This window comes from Hetaerina americana, unplaced genomic scaffold (genome assembly GCF_022747635.1).
Source record: "Hetaerina americana unplaced genomic scaffold, ioHetAmer1.1.p SCAF_9, whole genome shotgun sequence".
NCBI lineage: Eukaryota > Metazoa > Arthropoda > Insecta > Odonata > Calopterygidae > Hetaerina > Hetaerina americana.
The window spans coordinates 48,873,883-48,900,933 of record NW_027287538.1 but is presented as its reverse complement, the minus strand read 5'-3'; the positions used below and the strand labels follow the sequence as shown (position 1 = coordinate 48,900,933).

The following is a 27,051-nucleotide window of genomic DNA, read 5'->3' as shown; positions in this document are numbered from 1 at the left end:
TTTTATTAAATTTACGTGGGTTATATGTTGTTTTAACGCAAGTGCTTGTTTGTTCAATATTTTTGGGGATTTGAGAGGCATTACCTGAACTGAATTGACAAAAAGCGCTGGATTCTACTTTATTTTTCCCAATATATGATCTACGCTCTTGCCTACCAGCTATGCTAAACCCTCGACACGTGTTCGTGTAACCTACGCGCTACCAACTGCGATGCCTCGGCAGTATAATGGACCATAAGTCAGTGAGTGCTACAAATCAATATTTGGATTGATAACTCATGATTGTGACTAGATGTCTGTTGAGTTATCTATTACCTGTATATCAACTCAAAATTGTAGCTGAAAATTGTATGAGTGATTTAACGATTGACTGATAGCATAAATAACTTTGATAAGTGAAAATATTGGCGCATACTACCGGATATTGGGATGGAGGTCATATTCCAGGAACAAAAGCAGTAGTTACACCGCGATTGATTTGCGCCAATACATAAAAATGTTGCGAATAAAATTTAAAAAAAAGATAAGAGACAAAGAGGTTTATTTTACAATTAAATCTGTTGATTTAAAACGAGATATATTATAAAACAGGGTTTGCCCCAAAAACAATTAGAATTATTTTTTTCTCCCACGTGTTCGGATGGAAAGAGGCGATTTTTTACGGGGAAGGTGATGAGAGGTCTTGGTGAAGGGTAGAGAGGAAGTTGACAGCGAGGAACGCCCTGGACGTCCGTCAACAACACAGTGCGACGAAAATGTGCATAAGGTGAGAAACAGGCTCAATTCCGATACACACCTGAGTGCCAGACTCTTAGCAGAAGAGTACAATATTCCGAAACGCGCAGTGCATTACGTTCTTTCACAAGATTAAATCTTGAGAAAGGTTCGTGCCAAGATGGTCCCCAAGATGTTGTCGGAAGGTCAGAAGGCTGCTCGTGTGACAATCTGGCGTGATATCTTGAAAAAATGTGAGAGTAACCTGCCGGACTTCTTTTTGTTCCCTAGAATAAAAAGGAGCCTGAAAGGCAACCATTTTGGGACGCTGGATAACGTCAAAGAGGCCATGATGAGGTGCCTGAATGAGGTGCCCGTCGACGCCTTCCGCCCTGCCACTGGTAGAGGTGCTGACGTCATTGTGTCGATTCACAAGGGTTCTATTTTGAAGAATTTTGACTTTGTACTTTGACCTGCAATACATTTTTTCCTCAGATTTATTCTACTAATTTTTGGGGCAGGCCCTGTACAATACCACCATAACCAACCCTGGGCTGGTATGATAGATGAGGTTAGAGCTCACCCTATGCTAAGCTCCGTACGGTATGAGTAACTCACCCATCAACAGGAAAGGCCCCACCCGTGGTTTCCAAGGAGGAATCGAACCCGAAAAACCAAACAGAAGTCGAGGATGCCCAGAGGCGTCTCCAGGAATCGAACACGAGCCCTCTGATCAAAAGCTCAGCGCTCTACCCAATGGAATACTTCACCTCTTGATGCCATAATAATGATTTTAGAAAAGGATTGAATGTGAAACTGAATCAAATGCCTTGGAGAAGTTAACGACTGTTAACGCAATGAAATATTCCTCTACTCAATCACATAGTATTTTATCTACTATAGGCCTTATTAATTACTTAATTAAAAAGTCTTTACTCCAAATAGCGTTTCAATAGAGTCCATAATGGTTCTTAGTTTTTTAGGTAGTAGTCTAATAGCTTAACGTAGGTTTTCCATGAAATCTGGGACTGCAAACAATTGTACTCATTAGCCCTAACTAACATGTTGTAAAATATCCCTAGAGCCCACCCTACATGATAGTGTCCCATAAATTTTCGATAACAACAATTTAAATGAAAGAGTTAAGAGTTACGACTGTTATCTAATGCTTAACATATTTTAGTAACTAACAATTAAGTAACTTTAATGACTACATGCAATTATTAACACACATTATTAACATATATTTCACATTTTTTCGGACTAACCCTAAATTCCGTGGCTCAGTGCGGGCATGGGTATTGCTTCCATCTCGCTTATGTTCCTTAAGATTAAGATTCAATTCATGTTGATCTACCTAATAGCGGTAGCTTTTGGATGGTTCCTAAAATCTACTATGTGCATATTATACGCGCACCCCATTAAGTCCTTCCTTCCTCAGCTCTAGGCACTTCTTCCTTACCTTCATGCCACCTAAAATCCCTATACTCTTCCTTCCTAAAGCCTACTTGCCGAATATTCTTCCCTTATCTCATGGCCTTCAATATTCGATAACTTCTCATTGTCGTCTACCGCCACTTTCTCTTCCTCCTGCGAATTTCTCCATTTTCACCCTGCGAGCCATCTTCAGAGCGTGTAAGGGGATCGGAATGTTACGGTGGCTGATTCTGTCTGTTGACTTCCCATCCAGAGAGCCATTGTTCGAATCCTGGAGGCGGCAGACTTTTTGCAGTAATATCCCGATCCATACTTGAGGTGCGCAGGGAGAACTTAAAGGGAGTACGCCATCCGTCGGATGAGACGTCGAACTGCGGACCTCTTGGTGCCTTTCATTAAGAGGAGGCCAATGCCAACGCCGGGTTTCCCTCCACCCTTCCTCCTTTTCCATCCATCCCTGATGGCGTAAATGACCTCAGCTCTCGGATGCCTTCCCTAATAACCACTACTACTATAACTACGTGAGCGTATGGCAGGGGGAATAATTAGGCAAGATGATTCGGTCAGAATTTTTCCCCCGGGTATAGCTCACATATGTCATCTTAATGTATACGAGCCGCCGCAAGGGCGTGTGCTGGGGGGTGGTAGGGAACCAATAACACATGAACAAGTATTATTTCTTACACGCAATAGAATATATACTAACCTCGGGTTCGATTTTGTAACAATTGTGTATGGTGCGAGGGAAGAACGGGTGCTTGAATCTGTCTGGCACGGTTTCTTTCTCTCTCATATTTTATTCCGATGGTCGAACATACCAGTATCATTTCATGCCATAATACTTGTCTAAGCTATTCATAAATTTGATAAAATATCTCATTATTTGCAACTAAGTGCATATGCATGTCTTTTACATCAGTCAACATTACGTCTCTTGTAGAGAAATAATAACTATCAATTGTGATTTACACTATACTGTCTTAATTTGCACGACCCAGGTTTAAACACTTCGTGTCATCTTCAGTTGAAAATTACATGCATGTTGGAAAATATGTACTCTTGCTGATGAGAGGAAGGAGGGCGGGTTGGGGGGTTTTGGTGGGCGGGAGGTGGAAACTGATCGGTTAGGTGAAGGAGCTAACGGTGTGGTACGCAGGGGACGAATGGGGGAAAGGGAACCACTGCATATGCTGGTTTCAGGTTCTACATTGCTCATTGCTCCCTCCCTCCATCCTCTCATCAACAAGAATATATTTTGCCAACATGCACGTAATTTTCACTTGAAGATAACACAAAGTGCCGAAACCCGGGTCGTGTGAATAAAATTACTATAGCAAAAATCACAATTGTTAATTATGATTTCCCTCCAATATGGAATGTTTCCACAAAGTTAGGTCTGAAACTAAACGGTTTGATTGCGTCTCTTAGTATTTATACCTATTCTTTTACGAATCACCTTCATCAATACCAAAATTCAGTGTTTTTATTTAGCTTCCCCATAAACTGTCTACATCATCTCCATGGCGTTTGCTATCATATCCTAGTAGAATGGCCAATAGCCTAACCCCCACAATCACGCGTCTTTACGACGGCTTGCGAGGTAGTGTACAGATATCCTTCAGCGAATGGAAAATTTCGATCAAAGGAAGGCAAATTTCTGGCAAGTGGTCGACTTGGATCTAGCGGGTACCCTTCTTTCCCTCCCTCGATCCTCATCTTCCACAGTAACACACCCGGAACCCTGTTCCCTCCTCTCGCATTCCCGAGAATGGTGTAAATCTTCAAGAGTAAATCGGCTCTCACAAAAGTAACCCCGAACATTGGAAAAATTGAGTGGGCTGGGCGTAGAGAGCAGTACAGAAGGCAAGAGATGAAAATGGATTCCCCACACACAAACAAATAAATATAAACATTAATATAGACAAAAACGCTCACACATACTAATTGCCATTCGTCTTTGGCTGACAAAAAATCCACAGCCCTACTAGCTCATTTAATCCCATAATTTCTCCGCAGTCTCCTTTAAATCTTTGCCATTTAAACTTGACAGGCTAGGCAGGAAAGAAGAGCAAAGGAAATTCCTAAGGAAACCTACAACTGAAGACCTGGGTCCACCAAAGGGTTCAAACAAGGAAACCCGAATAGTTATACATATGGATGATTTCATGATCATAAGAATGTTACGTCTTCATTTGACCACCAGCAGGGATGCTAAATATGTTCTCCTTAGGTTTTTATTCTCCGTTCTCTTCACTCAAGTGAAACTCAAATAAGACAAGCATCTCCATAGAACTACATCTTCTACATGCGCCTTAGAATGTAAATACTATATTTAGTAGTTACACACCAAATATCTATATCCATGTAAATGAAGGTGTGTGTGTGTGTATATATATATATATATATATATATATATATATATATATATATATATATATATATATATATATATATATATATATGTGTGTACATACGTCGTACACACATACATATATACATACACACATACATAAACATACACACATATAGGGAGAGTGGGGAAGGGGGTATGGTGTAGGGCAGAACCCTCCCACACATACCCCCTCTTTTCTACAGAACCACAGCCCCGGGGCAGAGGCTGCGTAATGGACGCTCCATAACAATGGAGCTTAACAAAGGGCTGGCCGGACCATTTTCATAAGCCATTGTGATGTTCGAGACGAGATGGAGACGTGGGGGTGGGCAACATAGATGAGGGTGTGAGGGGGGGAGAAGGTGGGAGTGCGATGGGGGGTGGAAGAGGGAATGGAGGGGGTGGTTGGGGAAGGGAGACTCGGGAGGAGGAGGGTTGCAGGGTGCTCATCTCCGGCCAGAATGCGGGAGGGGGGTGGAGGGGGAGTGGAGGGCGGGCGACAAAAGGAGGGCTTTGGGAAAATGCCATCGCAAGGAATGACGGGACAGGCGGGTAGGAGGGGCGGGAGAGGGGGGGGAGATAGTGCTCTCCTCCTGAAACGGACGGACGGTGTGGGAGGGAGGGGGACCCGCCCCGAGCGGAAGATGAGGGAACTAAGGCAATCTCAATCCGCTAATTGTTGGAAGATCGGCTGTTGCGGAATCGACGAATAGTCTACGCCCATCTCCCGAGGCTTCGTCTATGTTTTTCTCCTTCTGGAAACATTCCGTTAAACTAATTCATCTCCCAATGGCAATGTTGGTGTTATCCTGTTAGATCGAAGTAGGCAAAGCGGAAATCACGAATACATCTATTTGGGGACCCTGAAAGCCATCGCTAGGATGTGTGGCAGGGAATGCTTCCGCATCACGCACACCCCCATCATAATCAAATATTACTGAGGAGTCAGAGACTAAGGGATGAGTTTTAAAATCAAATGATGTAAAGATTTTACATAAAAACTGCACGAAAATTTACATGCATTGTAGTGTTACGTTTAAAGTAGCTCTTTAACCATGCGGGACGAACTGTTAGTATTGATTACAACACAATAAGAGTTTAATAGAATAATGGGTACATTTTAAACACCATACACACAGTAATCAACCCGAAGGTCGGTTTGGTAGTTGATGGTAGAGTTCACCCAGTACTAAACCCGACGGCGTGTGAAAATATAATGACGTGCGTGTCAGGGTAGGGGGCCAGTTCCTTTCCCTGTTCCAGTTATGGTTTCCCAGGAATATCTGGTACTCGAAAAATCACATATAGTAGCTTGGATGGAGCTGCAGGTGCCCAGAGTTTAGCAGTCCAACGCTCTACCCCCTGGACTACCGCGACCCACAGGTACATTTTATGATATCCAATACAAACATATTTTTCCTGAGCGACTTAGTTAACACATTCTTTTCTCTTCCCGTTAGTGAGGAAAACGTAATTTTAAAACCTGCCTGTTTTGCAATTGATCTCTTTAATTTTAATTTCACTCCCTCTCCTACAATAGACAATATATTCAAGTAGTATAAAGAGGTGATAGGTATATTTTTAACATCCTTACAAGAGAGACCTGCATCCATTTTATTTATGCGATTTCGACTCAATGAACTTCCGGTTTTCTTATGATTTCGAACCTAATAATGCCTATGCAATTTGGCAATCCCGATACAAAATTAATGAGATCATCATGTAACAAATCTAGCTCCTCTTCGCTGTCCACAATCTAATTTGAAAATCAGAACGACTTCTCGAGAGGATACCATAAACTAGCAGAACACTAAATGAGGCTTAAATAATGAAAAATGGCATCGCCCTTCTACTCCTTTTTACATCATACCATAATTCCTTAATATTTGTAATGAATGCTATTTTTTTACCCGATTGTCCCTGAATATATTCTCCCAAGTGAGGTAAGACTAACGCCCAAACATTTTATCAAGTCTATATTTGACATTATAGTCACAGTAGGCATTCGCCCGGTGAAAACCCTTTTCTCCTAAATATTCAAGTCCCACTGTCAAGTATCGAACCAATCCTGTGTACGTAATTTTTAACGAGCTGGTGCAGAGAAACAAGACCTTTTTGATGCATTTGATTTAGTGGCCCTCTGAATTCTAGCAATCAATAGGAACAACTCGGGCATTGAATAATTATTCGTTAATATCCCATAAAGGTAGCATGAGAGGTCAGTAGATAAAGAGGGCTCGGTCACTGATCAGAGGATTCAAGGTCGCATTCGAGTGCCTGACTTCATCCTGAATGAGTGCTGCGCTAAGTTGACCTCTGGCATGGGATTGACTATCACGCAAATCACATTTCGTGCTCCTGTTCTATTAGTGTCATCTGCATTATGTGGTCTCTAAAAAAACACCTGCTAAGTTCCTAATAATTTGCAGTATTTCAATCCAGAGGCCGTCCCTGACGAGGGAGTAATTTTGGTGAACAACTACAGGAGTCGTGCATCCAGTCTTCTTCCAGAAATACTGTATCTCAAAGTTATTTTTCATCCATGAACAATGGGGTGTCTTTAAATACTCCATGTATAAGCAGAGGTACCTAGTGTGCCATTCCTTTTTCTTTTCAAATTATTACTCATTCTCCTCTCCCTCATTATTATTCTCATGATTTTTCATTATTCTATCACCCTCCCCATATTTCAATTTTTAAATGGCCATAGATTATATTTGATTATCAGTCATTGATGGGTTAAATGGAAGAAGGGACTATTTGGTATCAATTTCGGCCAAATAGAGACCTATTTCTATCTATTACTGAGATCTGAAAATAACATCCACATCAAGAGAAAAATTAAGGTAGAGTCAATTAATTCAGTTACGGCCAACTCCACTGATCATTCTCAATTTTGGCCAATCTAACATTTTATCAATAAAAAAAGCCAGACGTAGTAGTAGTCTTAGACGAACTTAGGTACATATTTGATATTAATGAAATTTTAAGAATTGTATTTTGAAGAGTTGACTATGAATTTCAGAATCTGATATTATTAATCAATCAAAAGTAAACATTTAAAAAATTAATACATGCATACTGGATAACTATAAATATAAGTTCAGTATGTTCTGAAAATGTCAAATAACTGAAAGAACACCTACTACGAGTTCACTTGAGGATAAATATAATACAGAGAATGTTTCAATGGAAGTAGTCATGTGATAAAATTAGTATATGGAGTTTTTGGGGATGAAATTTACAAAAATATAAGGGTGAATTTACAATTCCTGAAGCCCTCACTGGCCTCTCACCAGGACGGTCTGGGTTTGAATCCTGGAGATGGCAAATATTTTTCAAAGGTATCCCAACCCCTACTTGAGGTGCTTTGCGTAGAGCACTTTGAATGAGTATGCCATCCGTCGGAAAGGACGTTAAACTGCACACCACTTCGCATCTTTTGACAAGAGTAGGCTAATGCCAATAACAGGTTTCTCTCCACCCTTACTCCTTCCCCATCCACCCCTAAAGGTGCAAATGACCTTAGCTGTCGGTGGCCTCTCCTAAAACTACTACTACTGAAGCTACTGCCTAAATATAATGTCTATCTCATTTTAAATGACAAGGGATAAGAGATTTGGAATTGAAAGTATTTAAACTCACATATTTCAAAATGCATTATGAATGCCCATGATCATGGATACACTTACCATGGTATCTACTTATCTAGGTAAAATGAGGTGGCTTTTCAATATAAATATATATAACATTGGCAATGGCTTTTGGATGCTCCTCCGTGTCAGGGTCTCTGGGCTACAATAGTTTCTTCAGCCATGCTGGTGGCATCTACAGGTCAATCCGCCAAAATTGGAGAGTCGCTACTAATGACCTGATGATACCCGCAGCATGGCCAGAGAAACTGTGGTCAACAAGAGACACCCTGATTGGGAGGAATGTCAACGAGCCATTACCATTCTTGACAAATGCTGTGGAAACCTCAGATTCCAAAAATTTATATTATTACTATTATTATAGATGAAAAAACATTGGCCCATATAAAAAAGCATCGAATTAATTTCAAACCCATTTGCAACAACCTTCGGGAGTATCGCTTTAGCAGAATGCCAGTGAGTATAACAATGGCACTGCATCAGAATAGCCTGGCATGAGGGAAACTAATATGAACTGAATCAACTTCATATCAAAAATATAGCCACCATTCATACAAATATTAATTATGAAAATACAAAATTTGATTACTCAGAAAGATGTATTTTTTGGTGCCTATTATCCATATCTCATATTAGATGAAGTGACAATTGATGCCAAAGCTGAGATAAATATCATAGGTTCAAAGTGGGCATCTTTGAACCTGTCATTGAAAATAAGAGTAACGAGAGTGGAGTGCATTTGAAAATGAAGCTCTATTAAGGTTTGATGTTGATAGAGAATAATTCCCTCTGCCTATTTCTTAGCCTATGGAATCACTGTTGATTAACAAGAGAGGGACACATGCCAATTATGATTATCTGAATCACAGAAAAAATATTTAAAACATTACATGCTAAACAAAATGTAAGAGCAACCTGATGCTAACCCACTTTAATTTCATCTTTCTTCATTTCTTAAAATTTTCACGAAATAATATTTATCTTTCAGACATGTATCAAACTAAATTCTTTTTTTCCTGATTACCCCATAATTTTTACAACCTTTACTTTCCAACAGTAGAAGTTATTTTACAAAATCAGATACCAACTATAATTTAGGGCGAGGTAAAAACTTAAAATAAACACCCGACCTTAAGTATATTCATCCATTTACAAAATATTTACATGAAAAAATTTAAAGATATCTGTAAGTTTAGGGCCTGCAAAAATAGTCACCGAGGCTTTATATGCAGTGACATCTTCAATGCAGTTCAGTCTTGGCCTTATTTCATAGGATTGACTGCAATATTGCATGTATTTTAATGAAGCATAATTTATGATGCAAAGCTCAAGTTACCAAGGCAACTGACCCTTCGAGAAGCCTATCAGAAAGCATCAAGCCACATGCAGACCGCCTTAACCTCTGAGTCTCATCATCATACATGAGGAATATGATGAGCAATAAATTGCCAATCTGAAAAATCCCAATACAATGCACTTTGCATTGCAAATGATCCAAGTTTCTATAAATCCAGCAGAATAATTTGAGACTCAAAATAGCCCTTTGGACATACCCTCTTCTAACTATTTAATAATCAGAAAAAATACAGCTTTGACACATTTATCTCTTTAATTATGTAAGCCACAGAAATACAGAACTTGGAATAAAAGATTATTTTTATGTGATTAAAATTAAATATCCATAGGAGTGCACAGGTTCAAGCAATCAGTGGAAACACAAGGTCTGATTTAATGGGTAAGACTGATTTGTGGTGAAAAATATGAAAAACAATGGCACAACAATATACCAACTCCGTGCTCCATGGCAAGTACACAGACACCACACACTCTCCTATCACATTCACCACGCAGTTGGTTTGACAAATGCTTTATTCCTTTCTTTCATCTCTTCCTTTTTTTGAGCCTTCACTTTATTGAGGAATTTATCCATTTCCTCAATGCTTGGCAAATCACCTCCACCACTGGCTCCTCCAGCCTTGCTGCTTCCTTCCTCACCAAAATTGCTTCCTCGGCCCCTGCTTCCCTTCTCCCCATCATCCCCATCAGCCCACTTCCCTTCAAACACCTTCCTATCCACATAATCTGTGTCACCTCCTCCTCTTCCAAATGATGATCCTGCTTCCTCCTCATCCACCTCCTCTCCTTCACTCAATGAGTCATTCCTATCCCTTTTACCACCAGTGTCAACATCGTCCCCTCCAGTCTCAGCGATGTACCTATTTATCTTCTCCTTAGCTTCATCCACCTTCTTCATTGGATCGTCGTCACCCCTACTATAGCTACTCCGCCTATCTTCACTGTCCCTATCCCGTGAGCGACCTCTCTGGTCATACCTCCTGTGGTATCCATCCTTATCATTTCGGTAGCCAGGTTTGTAGTGAAAGAATCTCCCCCTACCTCGACCTCTTCCTCTTGGTACAAATGGACGGCCACCACGGTTTGAAAATTTGGGATGAAACCCACGACCCCGAGGCACAAACCCACCACGAGGGTTTTTGTATCCTTGATACCGTGGACGGTAATACGTCCCACCACGATGGCGTGGAAATCGACCTGGAGGGTACTTGCCCCCATGCTGGGCCCTGTGGTCGTGGCTTCGCCTGTGTGGGCTACCTGACCTGCTGCGCCTGTGATGATGGTGGTGCCCATGATGGTGATGATGCCCATGGTAATAATCTTCTGACCTTGACCGTGATCGACTTCCATACTTATCATAAGACCGTGATCTAGAGCGATCATAAGAGCGTGACCTGGAATGAGAACGGGAGCCAGAACTCCTGTAACGATCGTCATATGACCGACTGCGACTGCGGCTCCCATATCTGCCACCTCCTCCACCACCCTCGCGCCCACCTCCAACATATGAGCCAGAGCGTGAGTGCCTCCCGTATGAAGAGCGACGAGAGGACTTGGAGCGACTACGTCGATGACGTCTTTTCCCATAAGAACGAGAGCTGTCAGAATCTGAGGAACCAGGTGAACGGGAATATCTCCCACCTCTGCCTCTTGATCTACTACGACTAAGAGGAAAAAAACAATATTAATCACTACATATTAAAGAAAATAAATATAAGAGAATTTTCTGCAACAATACTTTTTCTTAGTAGATACGGCTATTAGAACTGTTTTATCTTTGAAACACCAACTAACAATAATGTTAACAAAATAGCAATGAGGTATTCTAGACATCAATACTGCAGGGCATTTTTGGGTAAAAAACAACTGATAAAAGAGACCAAATTATTTTTTTAATAAAAGTATCTATGCATTTAGTGTTTTAACCAGGTAAAAAAATTCCAACTTACAATGGTCAGGAAATAAAACAGTCCACCAACACTTGTTCTAAGTCAAAACATACCTGTGCCTACTCCGTGGAGAGGAGTCACCAACTGATGACCCTGACCGTGAGCGTTTAGGACGTGGAACATTGTTATCTGGTCCTTGAGGTCTTGATGCTGAGGAGTCACTGTCCTCACTGTCCGTTTTGGGGCCCTTGGCTACAGAGGTCCCAGTTCCAGGGGTCGCATTTGTCCTTGAGCCCTTCCCTGGGGTTGATGGGCCTCCTGTGGGAGGACCTGCCCCCGGAGTGGTTTGGTGGGGGTCAGATCCTTCCCGTGTAGGTGGAGGCACACTAGCCAATGAACTTCCTGCATTATTAGAACTAGTTCCAACAGCTGTAGGAGTTGTAGATGATGGCTCCTCACTCGGTTTCTTGCCAATACGGAATCCTCCGCGGAATTTCTCATAATATTGCATTGTTTTCCCAATTCCATCACCGCTGCCCAAGTTCCCTATCATATCTTCCTCTCCTGGTGGAGGGGGCTGTGTACCAGGTGGAAGAGGAGGATCTTTTTCCAGCACTTCCATTGGCTCACGAGGTCCTGAACGATGTGGGATAAACTTTTCTTCCGGCTCAGGTGACTTTTTAATGATCTCCTCCTCTTCACTGCCAGCTTCATCTTTAATGAAGCCTCCATAGCGGTTTTCTTCAATGTCCTCCCATGGTTCTTTGTCCCTCTCAGACCTTTCCTTCTTCTTGAATCTAAAAATTAGAATAAAAAGAAGAAATTATTAGGTGCAATAAATCTTTGGGATAAACTTGGGAATAAAAGAAGTATTCCAATATAGACAACAGAACTGAATACCATTCATGGAGTAGGCATTGGAAATCAATACAAAATACTAATAATTTACAACAAGTCTCAAGCATTTGATTAAATGATTAAGTACAATCACATACTGATACAAGATCTCATGCTAAACAATAAATTGAAAGACATTCACAATAGCCAACATCTAAATATGCCTAAATATAATTATCTTTCAGTATTGCATACCTAATATCAGGGCTCTTAACTTCCATTTCCAACCAACCCTCCATTATGATGTTGTTTCATGATTAGATATCCATCAAAGGGAGATTGCCTCACTTTTTTAGCTAACACTCAGCTGATTTAGCAACAGAATATCACATATTAGGAACTGGTGAAACTTGGGGTAATTGCTTATTTTTTTACTTTCAAATATAAACTAAGACATTAAGCATTTAAGCAGAAAAGTCCCCACTGTTACTGCTGAATTCAGCTTTTGCTACTCTTATTCCTTTAAATGGGGATGTTGAAGAAGTTTATATGCATACTTGAATAAATAAAAGTTACAATCACGTCTGCATTTTTGAAGGTGGTCAAAGAATCATTTCAAGAAATAACAAAAGAATATGCAGGGAACAAATGCAAAAGGGGTGACAAAAAGATTATACATATAAAAGATTATATTCTCCCTTTTCCAGGACTATATGAGGCAGGGCAGTATGTTGAAATGACAACTCATTTATATCAAATGCCTAAATAAAAAGCCATCAACAGTGGAACCTCACTTAGCGAATAATCATATATTGAGTACACTAATTAGCTCCAGAGACAAAGGAATGGTCAAAACAGTGGGTTTCTAAAAGCTCTAAATAAGGCGAGGATTGTGAAATTGACTCAAATAGTGATGGCCATGCTTTTTTGGATACATGTGGAATGATCTACAGTGATTTCCTGCAATCCTGCAAAGGACAAACGAAAAATGGAGAATGCATTGTCCAACCACAGCCGATGAAAAACTGTCTCACGCTGCTTTTTGGTGCCAATTCAAGCAGTGATTTGAAAATTAAACCCCTGCTTGTTTATAATAAGGAAAAGATAGTAACAATTTTCCACGAGATAGGTTTAATAGTACAACCAGGATACAATGTATTACATCATCTTCAGACCTGAAGATGTAATACATCAAAACCCAGTCGTACTACCTGTACGTAACTTGTCTAGTGTGAAAATTGTTACTAGCTTTTCTTTACTATGTTCAAATTCAACCACATCATGCCTGAAACTACTCAATTTGTACCTGCTTGTTTTCCATTCAGAAACTTAAAGCAAGCTTTTAAGAAGTGAAGTCCAGAAGACAAGGCTAAGCGTGAGTAAAGATCATGGGAAACTGTTGCATCACACATGATAAGCATCACCCTAATAAAGGAGTGGCTATGCATGCTACAATTTATTTAATGATAATAGAATTGCATTTTGACAAAATTTAGAATTTAAGAGTTGGCAAAGCCAATGTCTCTAGACAGCTTTCTTGTAAAAAAGATTAGGAATGCATAATAAATAATAAACTATTTTGATTATTTTTGCATTTTACATATTGAATTAGCATTCCAGGTTGGTTCATTCCATGATAGAAGACAAGAACAAGATGATCACGATCCTAGACAATGTATATTTTCACACATCATTTTCTTTGAATAACCCTTGAATACCATTTATTTATTTTGCATGGAACATATGATACTTAACATTAAGGTCTATGGAAAAATTGTTCCTCTAAGAAGTTTTTTGTTTTACAAGAAAGTTTCCAGAATAAATTATGCTCCTTAAGCGAGATTCCACAGTATATATACAAAACATTTTATAATTAGTAATTAGTAGGATTCACTGCAAGCACATACAAGCACCAAGCATGCTTAAATGAACCTTCACTCTAGGGTCTTGCAACAAGATTTGCAGAGAGTTCCATCTCTTGACATGGACTTAAGGAGATAACACCTTTCTCGTGCACTATTAATAGGGTGATTAATGTAAGTTAACTCTCGCTAGGGATTGGCACGAACACCAAACACAAAATCGGTCACACACAATCTGCAACTTTTCACAAGAAAATATAATCCTTAACAGGTCCCTCGGCACTTACCTCTTCTTAACTACTAACCTGACAGGGTTACTGATGACACCATTGGGTAAGAAAATACAAGTAACATTCACACCTTTGGTAAAGATGGAAATTAATCCATTACAGGCATCTATGTACCCCTTGCATACAAACCATGAGATGCACTCATTACCTCAAAATGGTCTAGAGGGAATATTATTTCTACGGCCAAGGACATAATTATACTAAGGATACTAATAATAGTTGAAAACAAGCATTAATCCATTCAAAATCATCAAGGTACCATGTTTTAGTGATTGTGTGTGTCATATCAACCAAAAGAAATATTCAACAAACCTGTTAATTCCAGGTCCCATTTGCATCTTCCACTTTGTCGATATAACTGGAGTTCCTTCGGCCGCACTTGGCTTTGGTTTCAATTCCCTCTGAGGTGATGGTGATTCTGCAAACATATCGTACTTTTTCTTGTCTGGAAGGCATAAAAGAGATAAGGAGTCTAAATGACTCCAAGGTCCCTGTGCCTTTTTTAAACCTTCCATAGAAACCAGGAGGCTTACTGAATGAATTACTGAATGTGTACCATATTAGTGAAACAAGATTATTTTTTCAAATAAGCTTCAGCTTTTGCATGCAATGAGGAACATCTACCAGTAATAATGATGAAATTGTAATAATCAGCATCCTTATCATAGAGGGATTCATTTCTCAACAGTCAAATCAAAGTCATTTTAATTATGCTATGATATCGTCAAACTTCATATTCTGCCATGGGCATATTCTCAATGAGGACAGAAACTTATTCCTTTGGTGTAATTGAACTCCTTAAATGAAAAAGGAAAGAATTAGTTCATTTACATAAAACCAAAGACAATGTGAAGCTGGCTAACTGATTAAGTTCTTCATCCATTTCTCTGTGTGCATTGAATTAAATAATTTAAATTGCATAAGTTTTTTCTCAAATTTCAAATAACATGCTTCCAAAATCTTTCCATGTGTTGACATTTTCTTTCCTCAGCAAGTGATATATACATTATAAAACTCACTGAATTCAAAGTTGGATGACTTCATTTCATAAAGTATGATGTTGATTTGACAAAATGATCCAAATAAGGAATCTGATGATAATGTAGGGATATTCAACAAATTGAGACCGTGATTACAAGGGTTGTCTGATAAGTTTCCGACATCAAATGAAAATGACAGTTATCCTAAACATTAGTTGGGAATTGTGTTTGCATATATGTTGAAAGGTTCTCACCAAAATTAAAGCCATTTTGGACACTCAGTTGTTGTTTGACAATCGTTTGAGCGACCTTTGCGAGGATTTTTGTGAAAATGGAAAAAATTGAGCATCGAGCTGTCACTATACATTAGTTTTTCAAAGGCAATATTCCTATGCAAATCAAAGATTGAGAGTTGCTGCAGACTCTGTAGTGTCATTTACTACAGTGAAATTTTGGGTGGCTTATTTAGATGTGGCAGTACCTGCTTGGCTGATGAGCATTTGCGACGGCAAAAAACAACAAATAAACAACAACCACTGATAGCATCATTAAGTTCACCAAATGATACTAGATGACCATTGAATTAAGGTCATGGAGATAGCAGAGGTGATGGGCATATTCAAAGAATGCGTTTTTCATATATTGATTGAAAAATTGGACGTGAACCAACTATGTGTGTTGGGTGACGTGTTGGCTCAAATATGACCAAAAATTTATTCTAATGAACACTTCCAAGGTACTGTTGGAGCAGTTCAAGTGACGCAAGGCAGATTTTAAACATTTATTCATAACTGTAGATGTAACTTCAATCCATCACTAAACTCCTGTGACGAAAGAGCAGTCAAAACAGAGAACTGCAAAGGGTGAGCCTGCTGTGAAAAAGGCAAAGATAGTTCAAATGGCCAGAAAGGTGATGGAGACTGTTTCTTTTGGGATAGTCACTGAATTGTGTTCATCAATTAACTTCAAAAAGGTAACACAATAACGAGACAGTATCACCTACTATTACTTGACATTCTGAAGGCAAAAATTGGGAAAAATGAGCGCATTTGAATATGAAGATTCTTTTCCTTTGCTATCAGGAAAATACTCCTGTTTGCACTTCGTCGCCAAGGCTAAAATTCGCGAATTTGATTTGAATTGGTTGCCCACTCACCATATCACCAGATCTGCCCCTAGTGTCTTTTTCTTGTTTCCTAACCTTAAGGTTTCACTAAGAGGGCATGTTTTCATTGGACATGGTTGTCGCGTATGTAAATGCATATTTTGCAGACAATAAAGTCAACTACTATTTGGACGGGTTAAAATAGTTAAGATCATCACTGAAAAAAGTTTATCTACTTAAAATACTATTTTAAAAATATAAATAAATTTAAAGAAAAAATGTCTCATTTTTTGTTAGGTCGGAAACTTTTCAGACAACCCTTGAAAACTACCGAAAATAGTTCAATAAAGATCACAAATGCAAACATTAATTATTGCATGATAATTTAAGTACAGAAAGACCTGAAATGAATTCCAAAACAGATCTTTATGAAGAAGTTAAATAAGAATTTATGACTAGGCCAACTTGGGAGCTGTTAATCAGAATTTTCATCAGCTACAAAAATTCATTGTTTTATTAAAAGCAATGTATTTCATTTAATGTATGAGAGAGTTCCCTCAAGCACCTGAAAAGCTAAGGCGACTAAATGCTAAATATTTGCGAAACTGACCTCTGAGATGGAGTTCCTCATCCTCCATTTTAACTTCCTCATGATGCACAAACATAACTTTTGGTGAATCAGACACACGTCTACTTTTTGTTGCTGTTGGGCTCTGTGAGTACCGACGTTTCTTTTCCTCTGGCACACTTGGCTCCCTTTCTTCCATTTTACGGCGGGATCCTCCTAAACTACGTGGTTCTGGTGCTGCTATAGGATTGACATCATGCCATTGTTTTCTGAATAAAAATTGTTTAAATATTAGTGAAAAATTCACAAAACAAAATAAGCAACTGCATTATTTTTAAGAGCTTGAAAGGACTGTTAATAACCAATTTTAAAATTGGAAATGGGCAAGGTAAATTTGCTCCTTTCCATTATTATGCCTTATGAATTTTATGAAAGGGCTAATTTAGTTCTCAGCTGCCCAGTAACACTGGTTTGTATGAGTAGAATCGGAACTGAAATTGAAACAAAACATCAGTTCCAGAACTAATATTTATTTTGTTATAAGTTAGGTTATTATGATATACAAAAGCTAACAATACTGCTTCTACTGTAGTAGTAGAGGTGTACATAATGTATCACATAGTTTCAGCTTCTAGCATAAAAACACCTTGCAGATGGCACATTGTAATTTGGTATGGGAGAGGGTGGCCACCGAAAAACTCGTGTTACAGTCAGTTGTACTTAAATAAATCCATTTATTGTGTTTTCATCATAACTTATGAAGATGCATGTTAAACCTAATCTAGACTGTGTTAACAGGTATCAAGAGCCAACTTGGAAATTAAGAAGTTCCTTATTTCAAACTTATTAAGTTCATATGACAAATAGTAGACTGGGACAACCAAAGGCATCCCCTTACAGGGATTCCCTTCATAGATCAATCGAAAAGTGTTCACATCTGTTCCAAAATTGTGCCAAGTACCACATTCTGAGGCCAAGTAACACTAGTATTGGCATTGGCGAATAATTCCTTGCCAAGAATTATCACAAAAATAAAACATACTAAGGGAATATTCTAATATAAAACCATAAACACAGTAATCAATCCAAAGGTCGGTTTGGTAGGTGATGGTAGAGTTCACCCAGTACTAAGCCCGACGGCGTGTGAAATTCGCACATCAGGGTAGGGGGGCCAGTTCCTTTCCCTGTGCCGGTTATGGTTTCCCGGGAAGATCTGGTACCCAAAAAGCACATGGCTTGGGTGGAGCTGCAGGTGCTCAGAGTGCCTCACCCAGGAATCAAACCCAGGCCCCTATGGTTAGCAGTCCAATGCTCTACCCCCTGGACTACCCCTACCCACATATTCTAATATATGGGAGGATTTTCATGTACAATGGTATAGAACTGCAACTTTTTAATTACATCTCAAAATTCAAACATAAAATGTCGAGGAATCCTCCATCAGTAAAATACATCCATTTCAGTTTTTCTTAGTAAAGAAAAACTAACATGAAAGGCTTATTTCCCTCAATTTCTTAGCACATATAGTATTCAAAAATTTGTACATCTAAAAATGTGGGAGCAACTATTTTTCATCTATTAATTCGCATCTCATGGCAAAAGCATAATGACAATATGAGGCCCCTTTTTCAAAATATTTAGAAGAAACTTATTACAGAGAAAATATTGAAAATTTACCATGTCTACAAATTTTGAGCAACCAACTTTTAGTTTTAAAGCTTAAAAAATCATAAAGAATGAATGTAAAACCTTGCATTAGTCTGAAACTTTTCATAAACCATACATAAAACTTCTAATGAGCTGATAACTTCCTTGAAGGTCATCAAAGTTTTGAAAATTATATTGCAACTGTAGACAGTGATATCTACCCATACACCAGCACTATTGGAACTTACACCGGAAAAATATCAGTACTAGAACCAAATAAGTGGAAACAGCCTAAAATTAATTCTATAGATTACTCTTTGAAAATCAAATATTTACCTTTTGGAAATCCCTGTGTCTTTCTCAACTTTAGCATAATATGCACTCAGTTTTGACTGCAAGTCGTCCAGGTCTGGGATGTCCCCCAATCCTAACATTCTGAAAGATAAAACTTATTTTAAGTCTAGTCTATAATCATGCGCTTAAGACTCACATTATTGGCCGAGAAATTGAAGAGAGTAAATTGAAATGCCCTTGCACGCCCAACGTATTTCATTATTAAAATACTAACCTTAAATCAGCACCACCGCCCTCGTCCCTTCTTTCTGGCTGTGGTACACCATACAAGAATTCATCTTCGTCCTCAACACTGCTACGATGGCGCCCTTTGCGAACCATGCCATCATCCACTTGCTGGCTCAGCTCTCGCCTCAGGGCCTCCTTCAGCCTCTCTGCTTTATCCAACTCTCCAGCATACTTCTCACTGCGCCTCCTATGCTTCTTCTTCCTCTCATAATCCTTCTCTTCTCTGTCCTTCTTCTTCTTTTTGCCTACAATTCCCAGAGAGTAACATTTTAACTTCAGCAATTCCAAAACAACAAACACATCAGACCAAAACCAAGAGGAGTCACTTTATAGACAGAGTAAGTCAAATGTTCATAAGTTTGTCAAAAATACACATTAGGCTCTAAACTAGAGATACAAATCAAACAGCAGTTGCTTGGATTAAGGGATCCTCTGCTTATCCAATCAGAAAAGGAGCTTAATGATACTTAGTTTAATGATGATTATCCTCTGTACCCTGAATCTTCAAATAGAACACAATAATTTACTACATTATGTATTGTTACCCATTGGAATAATTTACAAAGTTCAAATATGATCTTTGTAAAAAAAAAACAGGTCATGCAGTGCTTTCCAACAGCATCATGCACATACATTTCTGACCTTTGTAAAATCATCGTTATTTGACCCCTTAAGCCAGTTTATTTTAATCTTGTTTCAGGGGGTGAACCTGCCAAGATCTAATGTCAATCCCTTTATAATTGTTTTAGAAACACTGGCACTAACAACAAAGAACAGCCAACACAAAAACAGAGTTAACAAATTTAACAAATAAAATTTTAAACTCAAACATTTATACAATACAATTGAATTAATGAATTTATTAAATCTTCCTGAAGCATGTACCATCAAGGCCAATTAAAGCTTCATCGACAGACCTCTTTTCAAATACATCAAATTGTACATTCGCGAGTCGTCATCATGAAAAAATTACAGCAACCACACACCTACTTTCATTGCACAAAAAAATTGAAATAATTAGGCAAACAATGAAAATGCTATTACACTTCAACTTATTAGCATTTCTTCCTGGCCCAAGGGGTAAATACTCAACTAAACAGTTTAACATTTGTAAGTAGAGCAATGGAAGATACATGTATCATACATAATGCAAGCATAATTACAAAAATTCATACCTGTAAAATAGTGGCTGAAGTTATATTGCTTTAGTGTTCATATTAAAAATGTTGGTACCACTTTATGAATACACAAACTTTTCTATATTTTTTAATGGAATTACCAAACAATACAAAAATAGTGACAACAGTAGAATCCTGAAGAATTTAAAAAATATCATTTTAAAACATTAGCCTCTGCATATTTTATTTGCCAAATAATATAACTAATAGATATTGTAGATAACTAATTTTAATTCTTAAAAAACTCAACTTAAAAACACAAGCAATGCTAGAACTCAGATATGCAATACTTACTCTTTTCTTTATCTCTTGATTTGGATTTGTCCTTCTTCTTTTTCTTTTTTGATTCCTTTTCTTGCCCTTTTCGCTCCTTTTTCCTGCAATAAAGCCAAAATTTTAATGATGTGAAATTTAACCCAGAGCACAAATTACTTTTCTCTCGTTTTTCACTCTTTGCTGCAACAAAAATAATGGCAAATTCCTAGTAAAATTACTGCCCCCTGCATGTTGTACACTCACTCTAATAGAGGGGAATTATTCTACTACCATAGACAATTATGTTTTTGTGCATCCAAGAGCAAAACCAAATTAGGTAATGATACAAAACTAGACCCATGCTTTCATTAAAATACTTACTGATTTGAGTTTTCACTATTTGCTCCCAGCCCATCAGATAATCCATAATGCATGTATTTCATCGTATGACTTGTAGCATTATGTAGCTTAATTCACCCAAATAATGCAACCCAAGGAATCATCAAAATGTTAATGCTTGTTGTAGATATTCAGTGAAAGAAGGATTGAGCAGTGGAAACTTATCATACAAACATGCAGCCCAAAATGCAAATATACTGGAATATTAAAAAATTGTACAGGGTGCAGCAGCCGGGCAAAATTCAATTTGAAATTCCAGCCATTTCATTCTTCATACAGAGGTCGCCATTGGCACCCATAAAAGTTACACGTATTTACAGACCAGTCGTAGCCTCCAAACAGTCGCAATGCTGAAAACGAGTGTGGAGTATAACCCAAGTGCCACAATTATTGAAAGTGTAAGTACAGATTGCTCAGCAACATAAATTAATCAATTTTTGGGGTAACCTAGATCAACGGTATATGATATGGTCACAGAGTAGGAGTCAGAAATGTCAGAATATGGTTTTGCAACACCGATGAGAACAATTCACTTGAAGGAGCACATTATCAGGATGCCCGATGATTGTCAGGGTGATGTCATTCTGCCACATTTCTTTAGCAAAAGGCAAAATATCAACAACCAAGTTTATTAGCATGTTCTGACTATGCAGTGAAGTCAAGGATTGAAACTGCGTCATCTGGATAGCCGTACCATTTACAGCAGGATAGTGTACTAGCCCATATGAGTCATTTGGTGCAAAATTGTTTGTCGGACATTGAGATGTTATGACCCAAAGAATTCAGGCCTCCCAACAGCCCAGATTTAAATCTGTTGAACTAATTTGTGGGGAGCATGGTCGAAAGGGTCACCAATAAGTCCAAACATCTAAAAGTTACATTACCGAAGATCATTATGGAAACAACATTCGCTGTTCCGATTCCATGTGGCCTGAGGTGCATTAAAATGGGCCCGCTAATGCTTCAGACCGAGAATGTAGGCCATCTTTCAAGCAAATGGGGGATACATTGAATAAATTTGTTGATTATGATCACACAAACAATTTAGTACAAACATTTTGTAAATATTTTCATTTTTGCAATAAAGCAAATGTTCAGAAAAATTATTTAATTTGCCCAGATTTTGGTAATGCACCCTGTATAATTATTCCATTTTCTGCCACTGGCCAAGTAAGTAATAAGCAGGAGGGAAAGCGTATCCAACTGAATGTATATGCTTGGCCATGAAACATTGATTGTTTAACAATTTTAATTATTAAGGAGATGCTGAATTACTTTTAATATACAGCATTCACTATGGGTGCAGTGATTCTGCCTCACTACAATGAATTTATGTCATAATACAATCATAGATGTAATAAATTTAGTTAATAATTTTCAAAGAAAATTGCACATCATAAATAAAATTATGTAGTGGAAAAGGCTATTTGGGTCTTCCACCATGACAGTTCCTCCATCAATGACTTTAACATTTCATAAAACGGGTTGTTTTCCATACCCAGGGCTAATAATGTCAAGACAGGGAAATGGCCGGTTTACTTACAGTACATTATTTACTCAAGTGTCTCTGCCTAATCCTTAGCACACAAATGAAAATAAAAATTTATTTGGTTTAAAAATAAACTTGCTACCCGCATTTCCTGTATGATTTTATTTGATTTATACAAATAATATGATGTGTGAGTATTGAAATGTTTCCTCCTTACACATAAGTTTCAATGCTGGACAACTATTTACTTTTGAGTAATAAAATATACAAATGCATTCACAGGATGATGAGAAATAGCTGTTATCAATGACAGCTATTTCTCATCATCTTATAAATGCAAGCACAAGCTAATTTCTCATCATCCTGTAAATCAAACACAAGCAAACACACACTAGTGACATCATATACAGGTAACCCCCAGACTTATCGCCATTAGTTACGAACACAAATTATTTATACAAATCAAATACAGGCTATCATAAATACTTCATTACCAACCAAAAACGTACTTGAGACTGATAAGGATACACTGTCATTATCATATACATGATTATTACATCTACCTTAGACTATCGCAAAAAATAATTAAACAGCTGGTGCAATTTAAGAGGACAAAAGAATTCTAAAATCAGAAAGTAAATTCATTTCATACTACTTAACCTGAAAATAGAACATTGTAAAAAGCAAACAAAGATATAATAATGAAACTAACACTATTTCAAAAATAAACATTTAAAAAATTCTAAGACACTGTGGGAGATGCTCTGACGTTAACTTTTTGACGGAGTCATCTGCTAATATGCATTACAATGCAACAATTTCAGAATGTAAAAATCATTCACCTTGACCAGGATCCCAGTCAAGGCGAATGATTTTTACACTCTGAAAAAGTTGCATTAACATTTAAAAAATCAAATCAAATACAAAACCATTGCTAATATGCTACTCAGGAGTTAATAGTACTTTTGAAATGATTTCCCCAAACCATACTTGTTTAATTAGTGACTAAACAAGTAATATGTAGAGAGAAGAAATAATACACTTTAAGAACTCATACTGAAATACTTAACACACAAGAAATAACAATGAAAACTAACTGCCCTTCAATTGCATATGTTTGATGAGAGAATCTATTTTTATGCATAACGAAACAGATTTTAATAGCTCACCATCGTGCTGTTTCCTCTAAGAACTTCCTCACTTTGTCTTCATACTCTGAGTCCCCTTTGGTTTGCTCCAGAAAACGACGGACTCTTTGCTCGTATTCACTGTCCTTATCATATCCTTTTGGAGGTACTTCCTGCGTAGGAAAACCAGCAGACCCTACAAAAATATAAGAATTTAGCGAGAGGTAACTACTACCTTGATCAAAAATTTCCCGGAATTTATTCAGAAAATTAAAAATACAAGTTTATTCATCTAAATCTATATTGTCCCCTTCAAAGTAATCCCCATCGACTGCAACACACTTATGCCAGCGCTTGATCCAATCCTCGAAACATTTTTTATATTCGGTTTTCGGTATGTCCATCAGTGCTTCCTGCGATTTTTCCATTACTTCCTCTCGGCTCGGTTCCCCGTAATGGTTTTTTAACTCGATTGAACAGAAAGAAGTCACAGGGAGCCAAATCAGGTGAATTCGGTGGCTGTTGGATGGTATTTGTTGCATTTTTCGTCAAAAAATTACGAATAATGATAGCACTGTGCGACGGTGCATTATCATGGTGCAAAATCCACGAGTTTTCTGCCCACATTTCTGGTCTCTTTCGGCGAATTGCTTCACGCAAACGTCTCATAACGCCCAAATAATACTCTTTGTTTACTGTCTGGCCTTCTGGCAAAAATTCATGATGCACTACACCGTTGTAATCCATGAAAACCGTCAGCATTGCCTTCTTTTTTGACTGAAAACGACGTGGTTTTTTTGGTCTCGGCTCATTTGGTGAACGCCATTCACTTGCCTGATGTCTGGATTGCGTGTCGTACTCATAAACCCACGTCTCGTCTCCAGTAATGATCCTTTTGATGAATGTGGGATCGGATTCAGCCTCGCAAATCATGTCTTTTGCGACGTCAACACGGTCTCTTTTTTGCATGAAATTGAGGTCTTTTGGCACCAACTTTGCTGCTACACGACGGAAACCCAAATCATTAACCACAATGTCTTGGGCGGATCCATAGGCAATGTTCAAGTCCTCCGCTATTTCTCTGATGGTTAATTTGCGGTTATTGACCAACATTTCTTTTACTTTATCAATTTTTTCACCGACTTTCAATGTCGATGGTCTGCCACTGCGTTCATCATCTTCGATTGACTCACGACCACTTCTGAACCGCTCGTGCCACTGGTAAACGACCGTTTTTTTTAGAGAATCATTGCCGAAACACTTTTCCAACATTTCCAACGTCCGTGCGCCACTAAATCCGTTTTTTACGCAAAATTTAATACAAGTTCGTTGTTGCAAATTTAAATCCATTTCTGAAATTGTAAAAAATCGCCAACACACACAGAGATAGATGTACTCTTGGCTACGTAACTTTTGCAAATGTCAAGTTATGACACTAAGATTTAAAGGGAATATCAACAACAGATGTACCAATTTAACAAAAAAAACAGAACTCAAATCGGAACGATGGGAGCGCCACACGGTGGTTATTCCGGGAACTTTTTGATCAAGGTAGTATGAGTTTCTCCAAAAACAAAGGATTCAAATTATACTTACTTGAGAATGAAAATGATAGAACAGGTGGATTGTACTGTGGTATTCGCTGGGCCAGAAATCCTCCTGATTAAATAAAATAAGACAAGTAAATTAAATGATAAAATGTTTAACCAAAACAAAAGCATCCTATTTACAGAGACAAGTCATTCTCGCAACGCTTGGATCTCTCAAGATTGTTTCATTATTTACTAATACATATGTTTGAAGTCTATTGAATCAAAAAACTTACAAGTAGGATTGATCTTTTTTATTTTGAGGAGTAAAATTATAAAATTACATAAATAATTATTCAAGATATTTCTTAACTGTTTAAAAACTGAGACATTTTTGGCACCCTTACCAGGATAGTTTGTAGGCCAAGGAGAGGTTGGCATAGCTGGATTCTCATCTGTGCCTTCAATTACACTATGCGTAGGTTCCATCATTGCCATCCTTTTGCTAAGGGGTGATAGAGACTTTTCCTTGTTATCATCTTTATTTTTGTTCTTACTTCTTGACCTAAAGGAAATTATTTTCACATATTAGAAAATTAAGCCTTAACTCACTGCCCCACACATCCCTAAAGAAATATATGAACTAGCAGTTCATTTCAAACAAAACCATTTTGTAAAAAAAAAATGGGTTGGTAAAGGAATGGGTGTGAAATGTAGTTAGCCATCATTCGGTGTGATTGGAAAAACCAAAGGATGATCCCAAGGTTTGCCACTTTGGATATCATCCCACCTATTATACTCACATTTTCTGATGCCTAGTATTGGTCATTTCTATTAAATAATGTAGCTCTCAAGTACTAAGGTGCAACGTATTATACTGCATGATGTGTAAATGATAATTTTGGTGATATTTTGCACCATAAATGTTTCAATATATTACTTGGCAAGATACTGATAGCAAGGATGCCATAACCCATCATCTTTTTTGCATGTAGATATTTTAATTCTGAATTCACTCCATTAACTTCAAATATGAGTTTGACATTTCCAGTGCATCAATCCACTTGGCTCTACAGAAGGAAAAAAACCAGACTTCTTTTACTTTTAACAAACCTCACATTTTCATTTTAGTATATACTCCATGAATATAAAAAAATAGCAACGACATTACATTTACAAGTCAATGCAAATGCATGGTTACAAAAACTAGGGGACCCTCAATTTAAGATGGCCCTGCAACAAATAAATGGCATGAATTTTTTTTGGCTGAGGGGTAATAGAATCTTTGAACCACAAATATTATGTAAAATTTTATCACTCTTGGTTTCAACAAGTCATTGAGAAAGAAAATGATATATTCATATTTAACTAAAATACGATTCCTCTCAAAAACTTACCATTATTACTATGATATTTAAAAACTAGTAGTAATTAAAAAGAATCCAAATTGGAAGTGGCACAAAAACAGAAACATATTAAGAAATAAATTTTTAAATCTACATAAATTTATCCTCAGCATAGCTATGAAACACTGGGTTTATGGAGCAACGACACATTCGGCATATTAGTCAGGTTTTGGACCACATTATTGTAATACAGTGAAGCCCAAATTTGTAATAACACAACTAATGCTACAACTTTGAAACAGTTGTTATTACCTACCATATCTACCCGCATAGAAGCCAACCTGACACTTAAGCTGACCCCCCCAATAATCACCATCATTTTCAAAAAGTTATTTTTGAAGATGTTGCACAACAGA

General features: G+C 37.8%; 1 protein-coding gene across 1 annotated transcript in view; it reads right to left on the bottom strand.

The window, feature by feature from the left end:
* Nucleotides 1-9,780: 9,780 nt before the first annotated feature.
* The window catches only part of LOC139699083 (NK-tumor recognition protein), a 48,660-nt gene continuing 31,389 nt past the window's right edge, over nt 9,781-27,051 (bottom strand). Inside the window, exons 12-21 of the mRNA XM_071598084.1 lie at nt 25,697-25,854; nt 25,357-25,419; nt 23,803-23,956; nt 20,785-20,867; nt 19,299-19,557; nt 19,067-19,165; nt 17,126-17,352; nt 14,743-14,875; nt 11,555-12,238; nt 9,781-11,216 (exon numbers count right to left, since the gene is read on the bottom strand). Coding sequence (XP_071454185.1) covers nt 10,037-11,216; nt 11,555-12,238; nt 14,743-14,875; nt 17,126-17,352; nt 19,067-19,165; nt 19,299-19,557; nt 20,785-20,867; nt 23,803-23,956; nt 25,357-25,419; nt 25,697-25,854 — 3,040 coding nt within the window. The 3' untranslated portion in view covers nt 9,781-10,036. The remainder of the gene's footprint in view (nt 11,217-11,554; nt 12,239-14,742; nt 14,876-17,125; nt 17,353-19,066; nt 19,166-19,298; nt 19,558-20,784; nt 20,868-23,802; nt 23,957-25,356; nt 25,420-25,696; nt 25,855-27,051) is intronic.